This window comes from Orbicella faveolata, unplaced genomic scaffold, assembly GCF_042242905.1.
Source record: "Orbicella faveolata isolate gen_17 unplaced genomic scaffold, um_ofav_v1 contig_12, whole genome shotgun sequence".
NCBI lineage: Eukaryota > Metazoa > Cnidaria > Anthozoa > Scleractinia > Merulinidae > Orbicella > Orbicella faveolata.
In genome coordinates this window covers 30,762,399-30,779,098 of record NW_028301539.1, presented here as the reverse complement: position 1 = coordinate 30,779,098, position 16,700 = coordinate 30,762,399, and the positions used below count along the sequence as shown (strand labels likewise).

Here is a 16,700-nt window from a genome sequence, read left to right as displayed (position 1 = left end):
TGATGGACGGGTCCTCTCCAATCCTCTCCACGCTGGGCTACTCCTTATCTAAATGAAATATTAGGAGTAACGGGAAATTCTAGGCAGTTTGAAAACTTGCAGAATTACACGGATTTGCGTAGAAAACCACTGGAGCGTGACTGGAGAACAAAGCGTCTTCTTTCAACACAAATTCTTCCAATTTCTGACGTCCATAAAAACTCCTTCTTGAACGATATAAATCTGAAACTTTGCCTCTAAGCTTAATTGTAAGTGGTCTTTCCATTTCTGATAACATTATGCATTACCAATGTCTAAATCAGTGAGTTCTTGAAAAGTGCATCACGTGACCATCTGTTGCAAAAACGCCTATTGGTTGCATAAATAAATAAAGTATTCTTCAAAGCATGGGATGAAAGAAGATATATGATATGCATTCACTGAATATTTTGAAACAACCACAACCACTAAAGTGTCAAAGAAATCAGTAATTTATTATCCAAATTAAATAATATTGAACATTGTATTTCAGTTTCTGAGTATATTTAATTCCTGTATTCATTACATGTTGTACCCTAAAAACTCACTTAAAAAGTCACTCCTGCAGTCAAGTTCTTGCCTTGTCTCACACAACTGATGCCTCACCCAGCTTACTTTCATTAAAAGCACAATTCAATGACAGGTGCTTAATAAATCCCTTTTATGTCACACACAACAGTAATCTTAACTGTAATAAGCAATCCATTCGTCAGTCAGAAACAAGATAAATATCTCATAAATCGTACATTTCATACACTATATTTTGTTTCATTATAGGCAGTTAACTTAAATTACTACCATTCCTAATAACAAAAGGAAGCAAAATTAATGGAAGTCTACACTGCCAACACTTTTCTCCCCATTTTTAAGCAGCAAACCCTCGTTCAGTTTATGTCTGATCAAATGTCACAACAATTTTACATACCACTGTTGTGACAACTGGCTGCAAAATTACAGGTTTTCTCAAAGTTCAGCTTCCTTTAAGTTGTAGCTTCCACTGAGTTCTACAAAGACTACACAGCACTGCAAATTGTAAAATAAATGTAAAATGACAACTTAGCCCCTCTCTTTCAAAATGTAGCATGTTAGGTCCTTTGGTCACTTCAGGACTGGGTCCTTTGGCCTTCCCAATCCAAGCCTGTCTAGCTCGTGGGATTTTGTGCATGAGTGTTAATGACTTTGTGTTTTGGCAGTAGAGTACAGCCTTTCATAAGAGTAGTGAAGCTGCAAGGAGAATGGGGAGTAATGACATTTGGAATTCCTTGTAGTCTCATAGCTCTGCCACCAAAACAAAAAGTGTTTGGTAGTAGTACACTGTTTGAAATGGGTGCCTGTAAAAAGCCTAAGTGGTTAAGAATGTGTCCTGCTACAAAAATAAACTCTGCTTTAATAATAGTAAAACTTGAACAGGTTATATGTAGGTCTTAGACATTTTCAGAATTTGTGTGAATTCTACAAGACTTAATCTTGCAATCCTCTGATCCCTTTAATTGTATTTCCTAACTAGATTTTCAGCTTTCCTTTCCATGTGTTGCAACCCTGTTACATATAACACAAAGCACTCCTTATTTATTACGGGTAAATTATAAAACAGCCCAACTATTTTCCCTTAACAATTGTCATTAAAAACTGTAAAAACAGTATGTCCTAATGGAGGAACATTGTCAGGTATAAAACAGTTTCTTCTATCTACATCACGTTTTGTCATTTCCACTTATTTATAAGTTATGTGTTAAATATTATTATCATACACCAAATTCCAAAGATTCCCAGGACAGAATATTTCAAAAAATGCAAGTTTAACTTGATGGGTAGACTTCAACACTTGGTGTCCTTGCTCCACCCTCCAGCCTTGAAGAAAAGAAATAAACAAAGGATTTTACTCAATTTCACTACAAATTTTCCTAATGGTTACTCACATATTTCTTGCTATGGTAGTGTCCAAAAACTCCAAGTCTTTCAGATTTAGGAGGCATATCCTATTAATGCTACTTAAATGGAGAGCCTGACAACTTTCAGGGTTCGCTGTAGCCAGCTTCGTAGCAGCCATTTTCTTTCCTTTTCCAGGTGGAGAGATCAAGCAAGCTTGATTCAGTAGAACTGTCAAGTCAGTACGTTGCTTCTTATCACAATATCACGGATATCATATCTTTGTACAGTTTCTCCTCAGAGTCTGTCGTAGATTTCCTTCGAGAAAGCTATGCATTTATACAGAGACGTCCATTTCTTGCATCAATTTGATCAAGCTTGCGTATCTCCATTTTCCAAACTTTGTGTTTTTTTTTCAACTCAATGACAGGCGCATATTTACGTGCACTATTTGCTTTTAGTGGACTCTATCAAGCTCATGACGGGCACTTGTCAAAAATGATTTACCGGAAGTTAATGATCATTGGTTCTCATGTGACTGTTGGTGCCCCAAGTGGGTGTGGTATGTTTGGGGGCGTTTGGTAAAATGTCTGGGATTGAATACAGGCATTTCCTTGACGCTCTCCACCCCCTCTCCCCCTGCTCCTTATTTTTTGCACTCGCTCGCAGTTTTGTTCCCTTCTTGTGCTTTTTCGGAAAGGCTAGGGTCACTGCAACCTCTAACATACATGTAAAGTATGTAGGCCAATCCATGAAATAAATAAAATAAATTGTAGCAATGAAACACAGAAATAAAGCTGAAAAGAATTATGTCATGTGCAACATAATAGAGTTAAATATTGTAAATGGCTGCTTATAAGCACCATCCCCCCCCCCCCCCACTTCCATTCTACTCATAAACAAAATATTATTTCCAATTAGAAGCCCCTGCTGTAGCTCATATTTTCAAAACGTTTTTTTTTTCTTATACACCCCCCCCCCCCCCCCCGCCCCAACCAGGTATAAGCCCCTCCATATATAAGCCTATCCAAAACTGAAGTTGTACAGACCCACAGCTTACAAGCGGCAGTTTACAATATTCAAGTTGTCTTCGGAACCATTGTTTGTAATAAATGTCACAGAGTCTATGGGATGGAACTATGGGTACGTCATTGTACTAAACCCCTGTTAAAATGAACGTATTTGCTAGTCTCTTAGACTAAAGGCACTTTGTTGCATTGAAGTTCCACAGAATTATATCTTGTGTTTTCAAAATTCTTGTTTGAAACCAGTGCATGCACAATACAAATCCTTGATTGTATTTATTTTTCATGATCCTTTTGTTAAATCTCATGTATATATATTGACCTACATGTATTAGATTCAACTGTAAACAATACCATGGGGAGAGGTAAAGTTCTATTGTAAATGCAGCATACTGTACCTGTATTTGACAAATCTTCCTAGTTGAACAAGCTGACAGACTTCATTTGAAAAGTGGCAAGCAAACAGAAGCATATTCCTAGGTTGAACTTTCCACGCAAACCTCATGAACAACATTGAGTAAATACAAAGTGCTGGAAAAACAACACAAAATACTTAGTAAGTAAACCACATACATTGAAAGAAAGATTAGCTTTTACAGTAGAGATGCATGGCTACATCACTGCCATTTGTCATATTTTTTTTTTTTTTTTAGCTTTCACAATTATTGTTGCATTGTTTTTCAGTTTCTAGTTGAAACAGAAGCCAATTCAATTAAAGATGTAAACGAGTTGTCAGTAAATAAATTAAAACTTAATCAGAAACTTTCTCAAGCAGCTAACAGTATATAAACCTTCTAGAGCTTTACAACAGGCAAGTGAAGATCAACGTAAACTACTGGGCATGACACGTATCACTTTTTCCTGACTGGGCAGAGTCTGTTTTGAGTTTCATATTGGGAGAAATATTATCAAAACAGGAAAAATACCCGGGAATGGATTAGGTGGCTAGCCAACCCCCATTTTGGTAGTATTATTTTCTCAGGTAAAATTAGAATACCAATTCTCAATTTGCATCATTTTGGGAGTATGCCACATTGATTCTGCAAGCCTAAGGTACCAGCCACCCTCCTTTGAAAAATCCTGGATCCACCCCATTAACCCTTTTGGTATGACATCATCAAAGGGCACAAGCAAACTTGATCATTATACATCGAGTGACATAATATGGACTCTTATCACTTCCAGAGATTTCTCAGATCTTCAGATTGAAATAATATTCTAGTTCTGTTATAATTATAATACAATTAATGATTCAACCATTTCATGAGATCATCAGAATACTTGATGACACTCATTCCTCTACCTGTTGTCATTCTGCCACTAATATACTCTGGATCCCTCTTCATGTCGGACATGGCAGCCAGGGGTAGTCCCCAATTGGCAACTAAAAAAAAAAAATTGCAACCTCTCTCACGACTCAGGAAGGACATGGGAAAATTCAAAGTCCAAGAGTCCAAACAAAAGCTGCATTTTGACTCCAGTTTCAGTAATTTCATGGATTCTTGTGCTTCTAACTGAAGACTAAAATGCAGGGGTAGACCAACCCTAAATGCCAGGAGCATTTAACAATATTAGTTTGTGTGAGAGAGAGTAAGAAAAAAACAACTATTAACGTGCTCTTTCGGCAATGAAAGCCCAACCCAGCTTTTTTTTAGTTGCACTACATCAAGACCATACTCTTTAATTTTCCAATAGTACAAGACTCAAGACAATGTTTTGTAAAACTTGTTTTGTTAACTTAAGCTACACTGTGGAAGCTCTAAGTGCCAAAACATTAAGTGACCAAGAACGGTGACAGACATTCCTCACTGACTTTTTCTGTATAATTTATCAAAGTCAGGGATCTCGGCCAGACATGTTTAAAAAATTCTGTTCTTTGACATATTTATTCTTGTTTCACTGTGGTCAGTTAATATCATGTTTTATTTTTTTCTCAGTGTGAGCAGGTGGAATGCAACATATTCTGCAATATGATTGGTTCCCGGAGCAGGCAGGGTTTTTTTTTTTTTGCGGCCTCAAGCCACAAGGTCTGTGACCTTACTCGGGACCTTAGCCATGGTTTTTTCCCTGTATAGACCTCCCAGCCAGTGAATAACATACATATTATATATTTATTTTTAGTATAAATCTACTAGCATTCTATCACAAATGCCGTTCTCTGATTGGCTACGCTACCCACTATCTATTCTGTGATTGGCTACGCTACTCACTATCTATTCTGTGATAGATACATGTAGTGAGTAGCGTTAAGCAGTGTGCCCTTGTTAACAAATTGACGGAAGCTTCTTGGCGTTTTCGAAGTGTCTGTGAAGAGGATTTAGATAACGTTTTGAATGACTAGTAGACTTATATTAAAACAATTAGATTATTCGCTCTCGATTTCTATGTGAGAGAGTTGACTCGGGCTGTGCAATTTTCAACTGTCACAAGATAGAAATCTCGAGCTCATGACATTCCTTGTATTCTCATTCGCTAAGGCTTTCGTTTTTCGATTCTCTGGTTTGACAGAAAACGAGGCTCACAGATTGCAAAACTGCAGCAAAGAAATATTTATGACAACCACAATGATCAAAGAAAGCAGTGCAGAAAAAGAAACACACATCAAAGATCACAAAGAAAGCACCACGGACGATGAAAAAAGCACCGCATATAATTAAGCACCGGATATAAATAAAAAATGCACGGAATACAATAAAGAAGGTACCGAATATAATGGATATACTTTAAGAAAAAAGGCACCTAAAAGAATGGAATATGTATCTTAATATCAAGACAGCTATGTCGTTGAAATTCCAGACGACAAATGTTCACGTGAAACTTGTTGGACTGATGGAACTCCAGCCGACCACATTATAAATGTACACGTGAAACTAATATTCGATCGATCGAATCCCTTTCGAGTAATGCCAAAGTTCACGTGCACTTAGCGCCGAGTTGATTTATTGTCGTCTACGATCCGGTCTCAATGTACCTGAGGTAAAATTTTTTGACTACCAACGCAAATTTTTGCTGTATTTCCGTTTGATGTTCTTTACGTGTGGCAACACTGATTGGAAATAAATAATTCAGAACCTATAAACGTAACACAAACAAGGAAAGAATCTCCTCCGATTAAATCCATCGCAAAACGCGACTTCTATAATAAAAACAAACAGATCAGAACAGATCGGAACAGATCGGAACAGATCAGAACAAATCACAACATGTTATTGCTTCATTCGATCGAACAAAACTATTCTTACACAATCAAATTATCCAAGGGGAAAAATGAAGTACAAAAGAGTTTAACAAATACAACCACAATTCGCCTTTAATTAAACAAAATTATAGCACTTACCCGGTCCCCAAAAATGCTGCGACAGATGCGTAGAAATAAACAAATAATGTTAGTTTACTTACGGAAATACTTGAAAGGATTCAAGGTCAAACTTTTATGGAATTCACTGACGAACAGAAAATGCTGTAACTAGTCATAACTTACCGTGCTGAAAAAGAACAGAAAACAGCCAGTTAGTACCTCGGAAAACCCACAAGTTGTGTAGTCTTGTTTATAGAGAAGAAATCAAACATACCTGCATAAATATTCTCTAAATTCTTTACTTTTGAGATGATCTAGTCCCCTTCGAATAAATCTGCCCGCCATTTTTCCGCGTGTGCCGGGTTACGGTTCTTGTGACGAACACTTCGAAGTGTTGCACAACACATTCATTCCCGACACCCTGAACTGTCCCCTATTTTTCCAAAATTAAAACAATGGTCAGCGGTAGTGTCACGCCAGACGCTGTCACGCAATCACACAACCAAAACGAGCAACCGGAGCAAGGGAAGGTTCCGGCCATCCCCGGTCAGCTCTTTCAAGGAAGTAGTTGAGGACCTCTCATTGTCAGCGATGTCAGCCCAAACTCAAAATACCGCTACTTCATCTGTCCAGCGTCGAGACAGCGTGAAGAGTTGGACTGGCTCGGAAATTTTTCGTCCTTCCTTTCCAAACAACGTTGATGTCTCGCTACAAAACGACGATGCCAAATCTAAACTGAGTGGGAAGGCATGGGGGCGGGTGAAGAAGTTCCTTCTGGGTAAAACTGGCTTTCCATCAAGTATTTACTACATTGTGGGTAACGAGTTCTGCGAGAGGTTTTCGTATTACGGCATGAAAGCTATCTTGATCTTATATCTGACCAGAGTGCTTGCTCTTGGAGACAACACAGCCACTGCCGTGTTTCACTCTTTCTCCATGTTATGTTACTTTACGCCTTTGTTTGGAGCAATGTTAGCTGATGGCTGGCTTGGAAAATATCGGTGAGTAAAAACGATCTCTTTCACTCCCATTACCGACCATTGCTAGTTTGAGCCCTCCAGCTTTTTTATATAGGTAGGCAAGCCAGGACTTTGAAGATCTCTGTTAGAGAGAGATGCCAACATAAAGAAATCGTGAGAGGTAACCAATTTTACCCTCTCGACCCTAAAACATTGTCGAAAGTAGAGCTCACCTGATTTATCAACAAAAATGTGTCAAATAAACCAACACGCCGAAAGGTGGCAAAAATGGATCATGTGTACTAAAAGACACCTGCAGTTGAGTGTTGAGTGATACCCTTGATGGACCCTGATCAACATTTCCACCAACACTCAATCAACATCTCCATGGATACTCAGTCAACACTCAGTTGGTGTCTCAATCTACAGTCGGTCAAGAGTTGACTAATTTTTGCAGACACGCCATCAAGTGTCATTTGATACATATGAGTCTGTTGACACTCTGTCAACTATTGACTAACTGTCAATTGAGTGTCGATTGAGTGTTGATCGGATGTCAGTCTAGTGTCAACTGAGTATCGATTGAGATGTCAATTAAGTTTTGATTAAGTGTCGATTGGGGGTATCAGTTGACATTCAACCACGGATGCCTTTAGCAAACATGATCCACCAAAATGATTGTGTAAAATGTACTTTAACATTCATATCCAGGAGATTTGGTGACCTATACAGGAGATTGGGAGATTCAGACTGTATTCGGAAGATTCTTGGATACTCCAGGAGAGTTGGCATAGATATTTTAATTAAGGTTCCAGAATTTAAACCCAGCCTATACATGTATATATTCGAAATCAGCTGAAAAGCTAGTCAATGAGGGGTTTGAAATGTGAATATGATTCAAAGGGTCAGAAAATGAGCCTAAATTATAAATTCCTTTCATTCCTATATGGGTGTATATTAAATATCTCAACAAGGTGACTAGATCTGAACTTACTGATAATGTAGACTGCTTGAAGCAAATCACCACCCAAAAATTATTGTTGACAGACAGCTCATTATTTAGCTGACATCCTTATTTAATATATAGATTTAGCCAAGCCTAAAAGCAGAGCTCCTGGATCAGGTTGTTCAAAGCCCGAGAATTTTGATTTGAGTTTTGTAACTTTGCGGTGAGGTTTTCTGTTGATATTGTTTGGCCTTCTATTTTGAGTTTGAATAGTCTCACACTTAAGACAAAACAAAAGTAGTGAAAAACATTTGCGTACAAGAAAAATTTATACTTCGGTTAACTTTTAATCCTGGGTTAGCGTTAAACAGCTTCTGAACAGCCCGGCTCTGACTACAACAAGTTAACCTGACATGAGCCAGAGCCCAATCAAAAACCAGTACTTGGTCAGTGGTCAACTTTGAAAAAAACATGTGACCTTGAAGAGCCCTAAACCTGAGCCTGTGATATGATCATGTGCTACTGGTTAATAGATACCCTGCTTTGGCAGGTGTCAATCGACTATAACATGGATGTCCAATATCAAAGATGTATACTGTAAACCAAGGCTGCATGACTGGGTATTAGCTGTAGTATGGCCGCCATGTTGTGCGATGTCATTGTCATTGCAGGGCGCACATGCCCACAATCCATGCTGCTAGCAATGTTGACCATGGAAAAAGAGTTGCATGGTTTTCTATTTCTATGCATGCATGTAGTTCTGTTCCTATAATAATTATTATGGTGCTATTGGCCTATGCAAGTTGGTTATCATACCAATGAAAGTGCTTTTGTAAGTTCTAAACTGATACTTTTTCTTCTGTCACTTTTTCAGAACAATCTTGTATGTCTCTATTGTTTATTGCCTTGGGAACTTGATAGTGTCCATCACTTCTCTTCCTCCTCTTGGTGCTGGCGAGATTGCAGGCCCAATGATTGGTTTATTTCTAATAGCGCTGGGCACTGGAGGTATCAAGCCTTGTGTATCAGCATTTGGAGGAGACCAGTTCACTTCTGATCAGTCTCACTTGCTTCAAAGTTTTTTCTCTGTGTTTTATTTTGCAATAAATGCTGGTAGTTTGTTGTCAATGTTGATCACACCAGTTCTCAGAGGTAGGGATGCTAAAAAAAGTTACTGTTCAGTAAGTGCACAATTAACATTTAAAAGTATACATTTTTTAATTTGGCTGTGGGTCTGTATTCAAATGAAACAGCTAGTTGATACAGGAAAAGCAGTCCAACTGCTAGCTACCAAGAGCACTTGAATATCAAGACATGTCTTAAAGGGCTTGGATTTTTGCATAGAATATAGAAGTCTACTAAGTCTTGGTTTTGATGTTCTCTGCACTGGGTGGCGCAGATTTTGTAAGATCATTGAAGTCTTGGTCCCCGATTTTCAAACAACGGTCTACATGTATTGGCAATCAGTCCCCGATTTTACCACCCACCACTCCTATTTAGTGTTACCAGAGGCACTTCTGATTTCTTGGAATGCATGCCAATCTGTATTACAGGATGACAGTCTCCTCTGCTGGCCTACCATTTAATAAAATATCATTTACTAGGACGGTATATAATATTTGATGTTCAATCATTTCAGGAGATGTGAAGTGTTTTGGAGACGACTGTTACCCCCTGGCCTTTGGCATTCCTGCAGCCTTGATGTTAATGGCCATTGCATTCTTTTGGTGTGGTCGGCATAAGTACAAGAGGGTTCCTCTTACTGATAACATTTTGTGGCGAGTAATGAGGGCTGTCAGTTATGCACTCAAGAAGAAAATTACAACAAAGGTTAGAATCTGATTCTACGGTTGAACCTTTAAAGTTAACATAATGTACTAGATGCTACAAGTAACAAAAACAGGCTGGTAAGATAATCTGTTGGGTAGTTTATGATCTGTTATACATGTAAGTCATTATCATTAGAGTCATTATTGCCGTCATCTTCATCATTACTCTTTTGTTTTTTTAAGGGAGAGAAGAAGGATCATTGGATGGACTGGGCTGGCGATACATATGATGCACAGTTGATACAGGACATCAAAGCTATGTTTAAAGTGCTATTTATGTTTCTACCACTGCCAGTGTTCTGGACACTGTTTGATCAGCAGGGGTCCCGCTGGGTTTTGCAGGCAGGACAAATGAATGGTGATGCTGGTTAGTTTAAATTTTGATAGTTAATTTTTTTGGATAGAACTGCTGATTATTCTTAGTTGCTTAATTTTAAACTACTCCCTTAGGATCCTATTTTAGCTTTTCAAATTGCATAAGAAAATACTACACACCCTAGAAGGCATTAGATATTAAGTGCAAAACAGGTGGTAAGGACAACCACATCTCCAAATCCCTTTCACGTGTTATTTCTGTCAGTGCCACTGTGATATTATTTCAGGAAAAGATGATAGGTAAAGTCTACATATGAGCCAAGTGGCCCATCAGGCTGGCACTTATCTCTGGTTTCTGTAGCATGAAGCGACTAGGAGTATTTTATTTACTCCCCCCTGGATGGGATGCTAGTCCATTGCAGGGTTACCCCTAACATTAAAGTTGCAGACAACAATTTATACACCTGGGTGGAGCGATGCACTATAAGAGCAAAGTGTTCTGCCCAAGAACACAACACAGGGCTCAAACCTGGACTGCTTGATCTGAAGGCACGCACACTTACCATGAGGCCACTGCATCTCCACAAGAAAAGATGATATGTATGTAACTTAATAAATCCCAGTGCTATCATGAACTAGTATCCCGCCATGTGATTGTCAATAATGCCCAAGGTACAAAATATCTTCAATTGATGACAGTGATTGTTAGCAATCAAAATTTCAATTGTGAGCTTCAAAATTTCAACTCTAAGATGGTCATTTCATTTTAGAGTTAATTGCATTTATTGATTTATTTAATTTTAAAATTATCATGTATCTTGAAACAGGTTTTTTAGGAACAATAAAACCAGACCAAATGCAAGCTTTGAACCCATTATTCATCATCATTCTCATTCCGCTGTTTGAGGCTGTGGTGTATCCATTGTTGAAGAGGCCAAAACCACTCGAGGATGTGTGCAGGAATGTTTCTTGCTTCAGTAGCCTTCATTTTTGCTGGATTTCTTCAGATGAAGATACAGGTAAAGCTATGTAATATTCAATAACAGGTTAACTTAATATTTAGTAGCTACAAAGTGACTTGCAGATGTGGGTTATCTGGAGATACACGACTTCTCATCTGAGTTCAAGAGTTCCAGGGTGCCATGATCTGAGTATATTACTGGGGTGTATCTATTGTTGTAATGAACACTATATCGAGGCTTCTCTAATTAAGTGAGTAATCTTAACTCTTTCTGATTCGCCAATTTGTTGCTTAACAATGACGTCATCCGTTTTTACACGTGGACGTATATAGATAGTGTTAGCGACATATTCCCGCCAGTAGTTCAAGTTTCAGTTATCGTGCGTGCACAGTACGTGTTTTCAAGTAAATTAAGTTTTAAGCTACCCTTGACTATTTAGAGTGCAAGCGGGAACCGATGTGTAAGTACAAACTATTTTCTATGCTTGCTTTTTAGTATAAGTTTCAAGTTTTGACGTTTTTTAACCTTAAGTACCTTTAGTCTCGGTTTTTTTATACAACAGCCTATTGTACTAAGTCCAACACGTGGCAGAGCCCCAGTTTTCAAAGTTTTTATTTCATCTTGTTTTTAGCGATAGATCTTTATAGTTCACATTCCCCCTAGCTTAGGTTTCTATTTAGCAACTTTCCTATAAGAATCTCTGGTAATTCAGTTAAGTCCTTTCTTTGCTAGTAAATTCCCACATCGCTTTCAGTGGCGCTCACGCAAGCACGTTTTATCGCATCGTACAATTTTATTGCTTTCAAGTTTTTAGAGTGTTGTCATTTATTGTATTAGGACAGTTAGCAGTATGCGTATCTGCTTGGGATCACTGATGATTTTAATTGTATCTTTACTGAGAAGTTTCACTGGAAGTATTGTCATATCGCAGTTATGATTGGAATGTTTGCTATTATTGTTTCGTGACTCTTGTCATCTTGTAATCTTCTATTATCTAGTAATTAGTTTATTCATTACATTATATTTCAGTTTACGTTCGATTATCGTCAATTAAATCACCGTCAATCACAGCTGATTTTCCGTGATCTCTGGCTTTATTCGATTAGTAAAGCATCTCCCACACACGCTAGTCTCATCGCAACAAGTTGTCTAGCAAGTGACAATTCAGCCTTTCAACAGTTGCTGTGAACCTGACGTTACAATTGTAATGAGTGATTCCAGAGAATATCCTGCCACAGGCAACATCATCATCTAAATCCCAGCTTGGTTTCTGATATTCCAAAATGCTCAACCCCCCCCCCCCCCCCCTCCCCCTCCTTGCCTTCTGAATTCAGATCATGTGCACTAAAGGCTTTCTTTGTCAAGTGTTGATCAATACCCGCAATCAACCCTCAATCGGCACTCAATCAATACTCAATCGACACTTGATCAACATCTCGGTTGACAGTCAGTGAATAGTAGACTGATTTTTGTAGTGTCAATCAATATATATTATATTAACCAACTGTTGATCAAATGTTGATCGAGTGTCAATTGAGACGTTGATTATGAGTATCAATCGAGATGTCTATCAAGTGTGTCTATTGGTGTCAATCAAGTTGTCGATCCAGTGTTGATCGAGGGTCAATTGAGCATATTGATTGACACTCGAAGGCATATGGAACCCCTGCTCCTTGAGAATTCTGAGATGCCTGCTGTGGTAAGAGGATGGACATTTTCTGGAACTATGCATTGTGAACAGAAGGTACATGTACAGTAATTTGGGATGTGTCTTTTACCATGTTAAATAACACATGTAACATGATGAAAGGTAATAGTAATGTTACCTTTTTTATTATTTTGCAATAATTTCATTGTCAAATTTCAGAGTGAAGAAGTCATCAAGAATGCACCTCCAAAAGGACAAGCCAATTTACAAGTCATAAACACTTTGGACTGCTCTGTTTCACTTGCCATTGGAAATAAAAATGTAACAGTGGCTTCATATGGACATTCTACTGAGATGGAGTTACCAGCAGCTACAAACTTGACTGCCATAATGTCTACAACATCTCCAAATTGTTACAATTTGTCAACAAAAATGTTTAAGAATAATCTCAACTTGCAAGAAAAGCACTGGTTCAACCTGGTAATCAGTGGATATGGAAATCAAATGGTATCACATACAGTCAAACAAAATGTAACTCTTCCACCACCAGGGAAAGCAAAGCTTTGCACAGTTATCTTGCCCTTATATTCTGGTGACAGTACATTTGATATCTTTCTTGATGAAGATAGGATTCAGGAAAATGTGTTGGTTCTGGGAGAATTGTACTGCTCTGTTGTTTCAGCAGATCACTATAAGCTTTCAGTTAAAGGAAAGAATTCAAGTACAACTTACGTGTCAAGTGACATTGTTGTTCAGAATGGTGGGATATACACTGCTGTAATACACAACACAGAGAGAGGAGCAGCTAATGTCACTCTGTATGAAGATTTGGAAGCTAACAGTGTGTCAATGTTGTATCAGATTCCACAGTATTTTGTAATTACAAGTGGAGAAATTCTGTTCTCAATTACTGGTGAGTTATAATCCCCTGATCTAATCTTTTATGTCTTAATGGGATGTATAACATAAATTTAGATAGGTAAAAGGTAAAAGTCTTTGTTTGAGCTCAGTGGCACCCCGTAGCATTAAGCAACTGGTTAAACTCATCACCAATAGAGTGTGGGAAAGGTATCTAAAAGCTCAGTGGCAACTGCAAGGGAGCACAGAGGGTAACCATGCAGGGCTGTCATAAAGGGTCGTAACCTGTAACTTCTGTTACAGCTGAGTTGTGCTTGATTTTCCCTTGATGTTATGGGTGAAATTGCCTGTTGTTGATAGAATTCGCCCAGGTGACTACATGTGACTTAAACCTTAATGACAGCCCTAGTAACCATGACAACCCTCTGAGCAGAAACCACCAGGCACCATCACACAGAATTTCTCAGTGGAAAAAGTTAAAAGCTTACCTAATTAATGCTTATCTAGAGGGACTGGGCAGTGATGGGAGTGAAAGGCTTTTACCAATCTTTATTGCAAGTGACAAGCAACAGGCACAAAATGGCAGAAAAAAAACTGCTGGGAGAGCTGTAAATTAACTGAGCCCTGTGAGAGCCCTGAGACCACACCTCAGTAGTGAAGAAGACTGCTGCCCAGCAATGTCTTGAGTTCAACCTCTCCTAAATTACATTTTAACCCCATGAGTATTTCTACCACCTGATGGATAAAATGCATACTACCAGCATTTGCCAATGCCCTAGTCAGATACTTGGGTGGAGAGGGGAACTTTCAGAACAGAACAGAATGACCCTTGGTTGAGCTGAAACCCAGACCACTCCATCCAGAGTCCAGAATCATTAAGCCCATGCCTCCTAAGTGATCTAAGTACATACCAATAATTAAATTAAAGACAGTCCGTGAATATTTTGAGACAATTTTTTGTGGAATTTATTTTGCTAGAATATCAGCCTTGTCTTACATGTAATTTCATTTTCTGTTCATTATAATGTAGGTTTAGAGTTCGCATATTCTCAAGCACCTGCAAGCATGAAGTCATGTCTCCAGGCAGCCTGGCTGATGACAGTGGCATTTGGTAATCTGATTGTTGTCATTGAAGCAGAATCTCACCTCTTCACCAACCAGATGACAGAATTTTTCTTTTTTGCTGCCATGTTGTTTGTTGTGATGTTAGTGTTTGTGGTGATGTCCATTTTTTACCAATATGTGGAGTCTCCTTCGGCGGAACCATCTGCGCCCATACCAGTAAATATGGACGACGATAGAATTGGTATTATGGACATGGATGAATTAGCACAGATATAAGTCTGATTCAAAATGGGTGACAAAGTAGTGAAATGAGGGTTATTAGACCCTTTTCAGGAATCACACGTTCTTGTGCAAGACAATTTTGCTCTCACAAGGTTTTTTTCTCTTTCCCTCCCTGGAGTGTGTACAGTGCATCAGTAGTGAATAGACTATAACTCATTCCTTAACATTGAACTGGAACTAAGTTGCAATTTTGAAGGCTAAATATGCAGTGATATTTTGCAGCTGCGAATGGTTAAGGAAGCTATTTCTAGTGATAATGGGCCTTTTACCACTGAAAAAAATAAGCCCCACAACTCAATTTATTATGCCGAATTTGGTATATATGGGCAGTTTCATAAAAATCTGTTATAAACTTATGATTATTGGTGATATTACATGACATCGGTAAAAAGGTCCATCTATAATCCAGTAAGTTCCACCAGCTTGCCCTTTAAGGACAAGTATGTCTCAACTATTACTTGCCCTGGGCAAGTCTTAGTTTGATCTTTTAATGATTTAGTTGACAGACAAATTGCCTGACCCCTTGCCCACAGGGCAAGTGAGAATGAAAAGGTACTTGCCCAGAAGGAGACTCTACTTGTCCTGGACATCTGAATGGCACTTATTTTGAGCCCTGTTAGTGTAGTTGACTGAACACCACCTGAAAAATGTTGATAATATTGGTTGTATGGTAAGATATTTAAGTATAGAGACAAACGTACCAAGTGCATAACTAATAGGGTATGAAATACCTACATATAAAGTATATAATAAGTTAGTTCAGGGGGGTTCAAACCAACACTGCATGGATAGGGGTGGGGGAAATGGTTATTTCCAGAGCAATGTATGGTAAGCTGGGAAATATATAATGTAGAGTTCTGTTGAAAATTAAGAGGTTGTAAATAGATAGTGAAAATCAACAAGATCGCAAACACCCAAAACCCATCCATGGTCTACTTTCATGAAATTTAAATATTATTTTTTGACAGCTGTATCAAGATTGTATTTTTTTTAAAATCTTTTAAGAAGTAATGTTATATTTCACAACAGCTCATTTAGATTTTTTAATTTTTTGATAGCAGGAAATAATGATGAGTACTGGTAAATTTTAAGGATTAAACTATCAAAATAATGAGCTTCAAACATCACTATTGGTTTTTTTGGTATAAATTTTTAAACTATGGTCTTTCAAGAACTGGGCAATTCCAGAAAATATCCATACCCAACCACAGACTGCTTCACACCTCCTTGTACTAATATACCTATTTGCAATCTTTTGAAAGTCCCTTTTAAAAACTGCAACATGTGAAAAACCTATCCTTTGATTCCTTTAACAGTCCTCCAGTATTCCTTTTGGGCGGAGCATCCCTGTAAATTGTTGTCCATTATGGCTATAACCCCTAGGGGTGTCTGCCCTGTTACAGGGCTACTGTAACTGGGCTTAGCAATACCCCTGTTCTACAAACTTAGAGCTCAGATCCCCGGAGAGTGTTTCATGGACCAAAACCTCACTGGTTACATAAAATAGCGGCAACCTCGTTCCCAAGGTCCTCTCTCTACCTCCCTCAAGAAACCTTGAAATTGGAGGTTGAAATAGCTGCTGCAACTTTCTTTACACTCCTAGCACGTATAGATAATAATAATAAT

The 16,700-nt window shown here is 38.3% G+C and overlaps 1 protein-coding gene and 1 pseudogene across 3 annotated transcripts; one reads left to right on the top strand and one right to left on the bottom strand.

The window, feature by feature from the left end:
* Nucleotides 1-454: 454 nt before the first annotated feature.
* LOC110060333 (mitochondrial pyruvate carrier 1-like) lies at nucleotides 455-6,349 on the bottom strand. 2 transcript variants are annotated; one of them, XM_089283298.1, is made up of 4 exons: nucleotides 6,250-6,349; nucleotides 4,216-4,296; nucleotides 3,311-3,443; nucleotides 455-1,869 (listed from the first exon to the last, which is right to left on the bottom strand). In XM_089283298.1, the coding sequence occupies exons 2-4, from the start codon at nucleotides 4,265-4,267 to the stop codon at nucleotides 1,818-1,820; spliced, it is 237 nt and encodes a 78-aa protein (XP_089139424.1). In that variant the 5' UTR covers nucleotides 4,268-4,296; nucleotides 6,250-6,349; the 3' UTR covers nucleotides 455-1,817. The 2 variants fall into 2 exon arrangements, with proteins under 2 accessions (XP_089139424.1, XP_089139423.1); XM_089283297.1 differs by lacking the exon at nucleotides 6,250-6,349 and having other exon boundaries at nucleotides 4,216-6,225.
* Nucleotides 6,350-6,696: 347 nt separating this feature from the next.
* LOC110060320 (solute carrier family 15 member 1-like) lies at nucleotides 6,697-16,196 on the top strand (annotated as a pseudogene). The gene is made up of 7 exons (XR_016205689.1): nucleotides 6,697-7,211; nucleotides 8,990-9,267; nucleotides 9,755-9,945; nucleotides 10,128-10,311; nucleotides 11,087-11,278; nucleotides 13,089-13,782; nucleotides 14,758-16,196. The product of XR_016205689.1 is annotated as a solute carrier family 15 member 1-like (transcript).
* The last annotated feature ends 504 nt before the right edge of the window (nucleotides 16,197-16,700 follow it).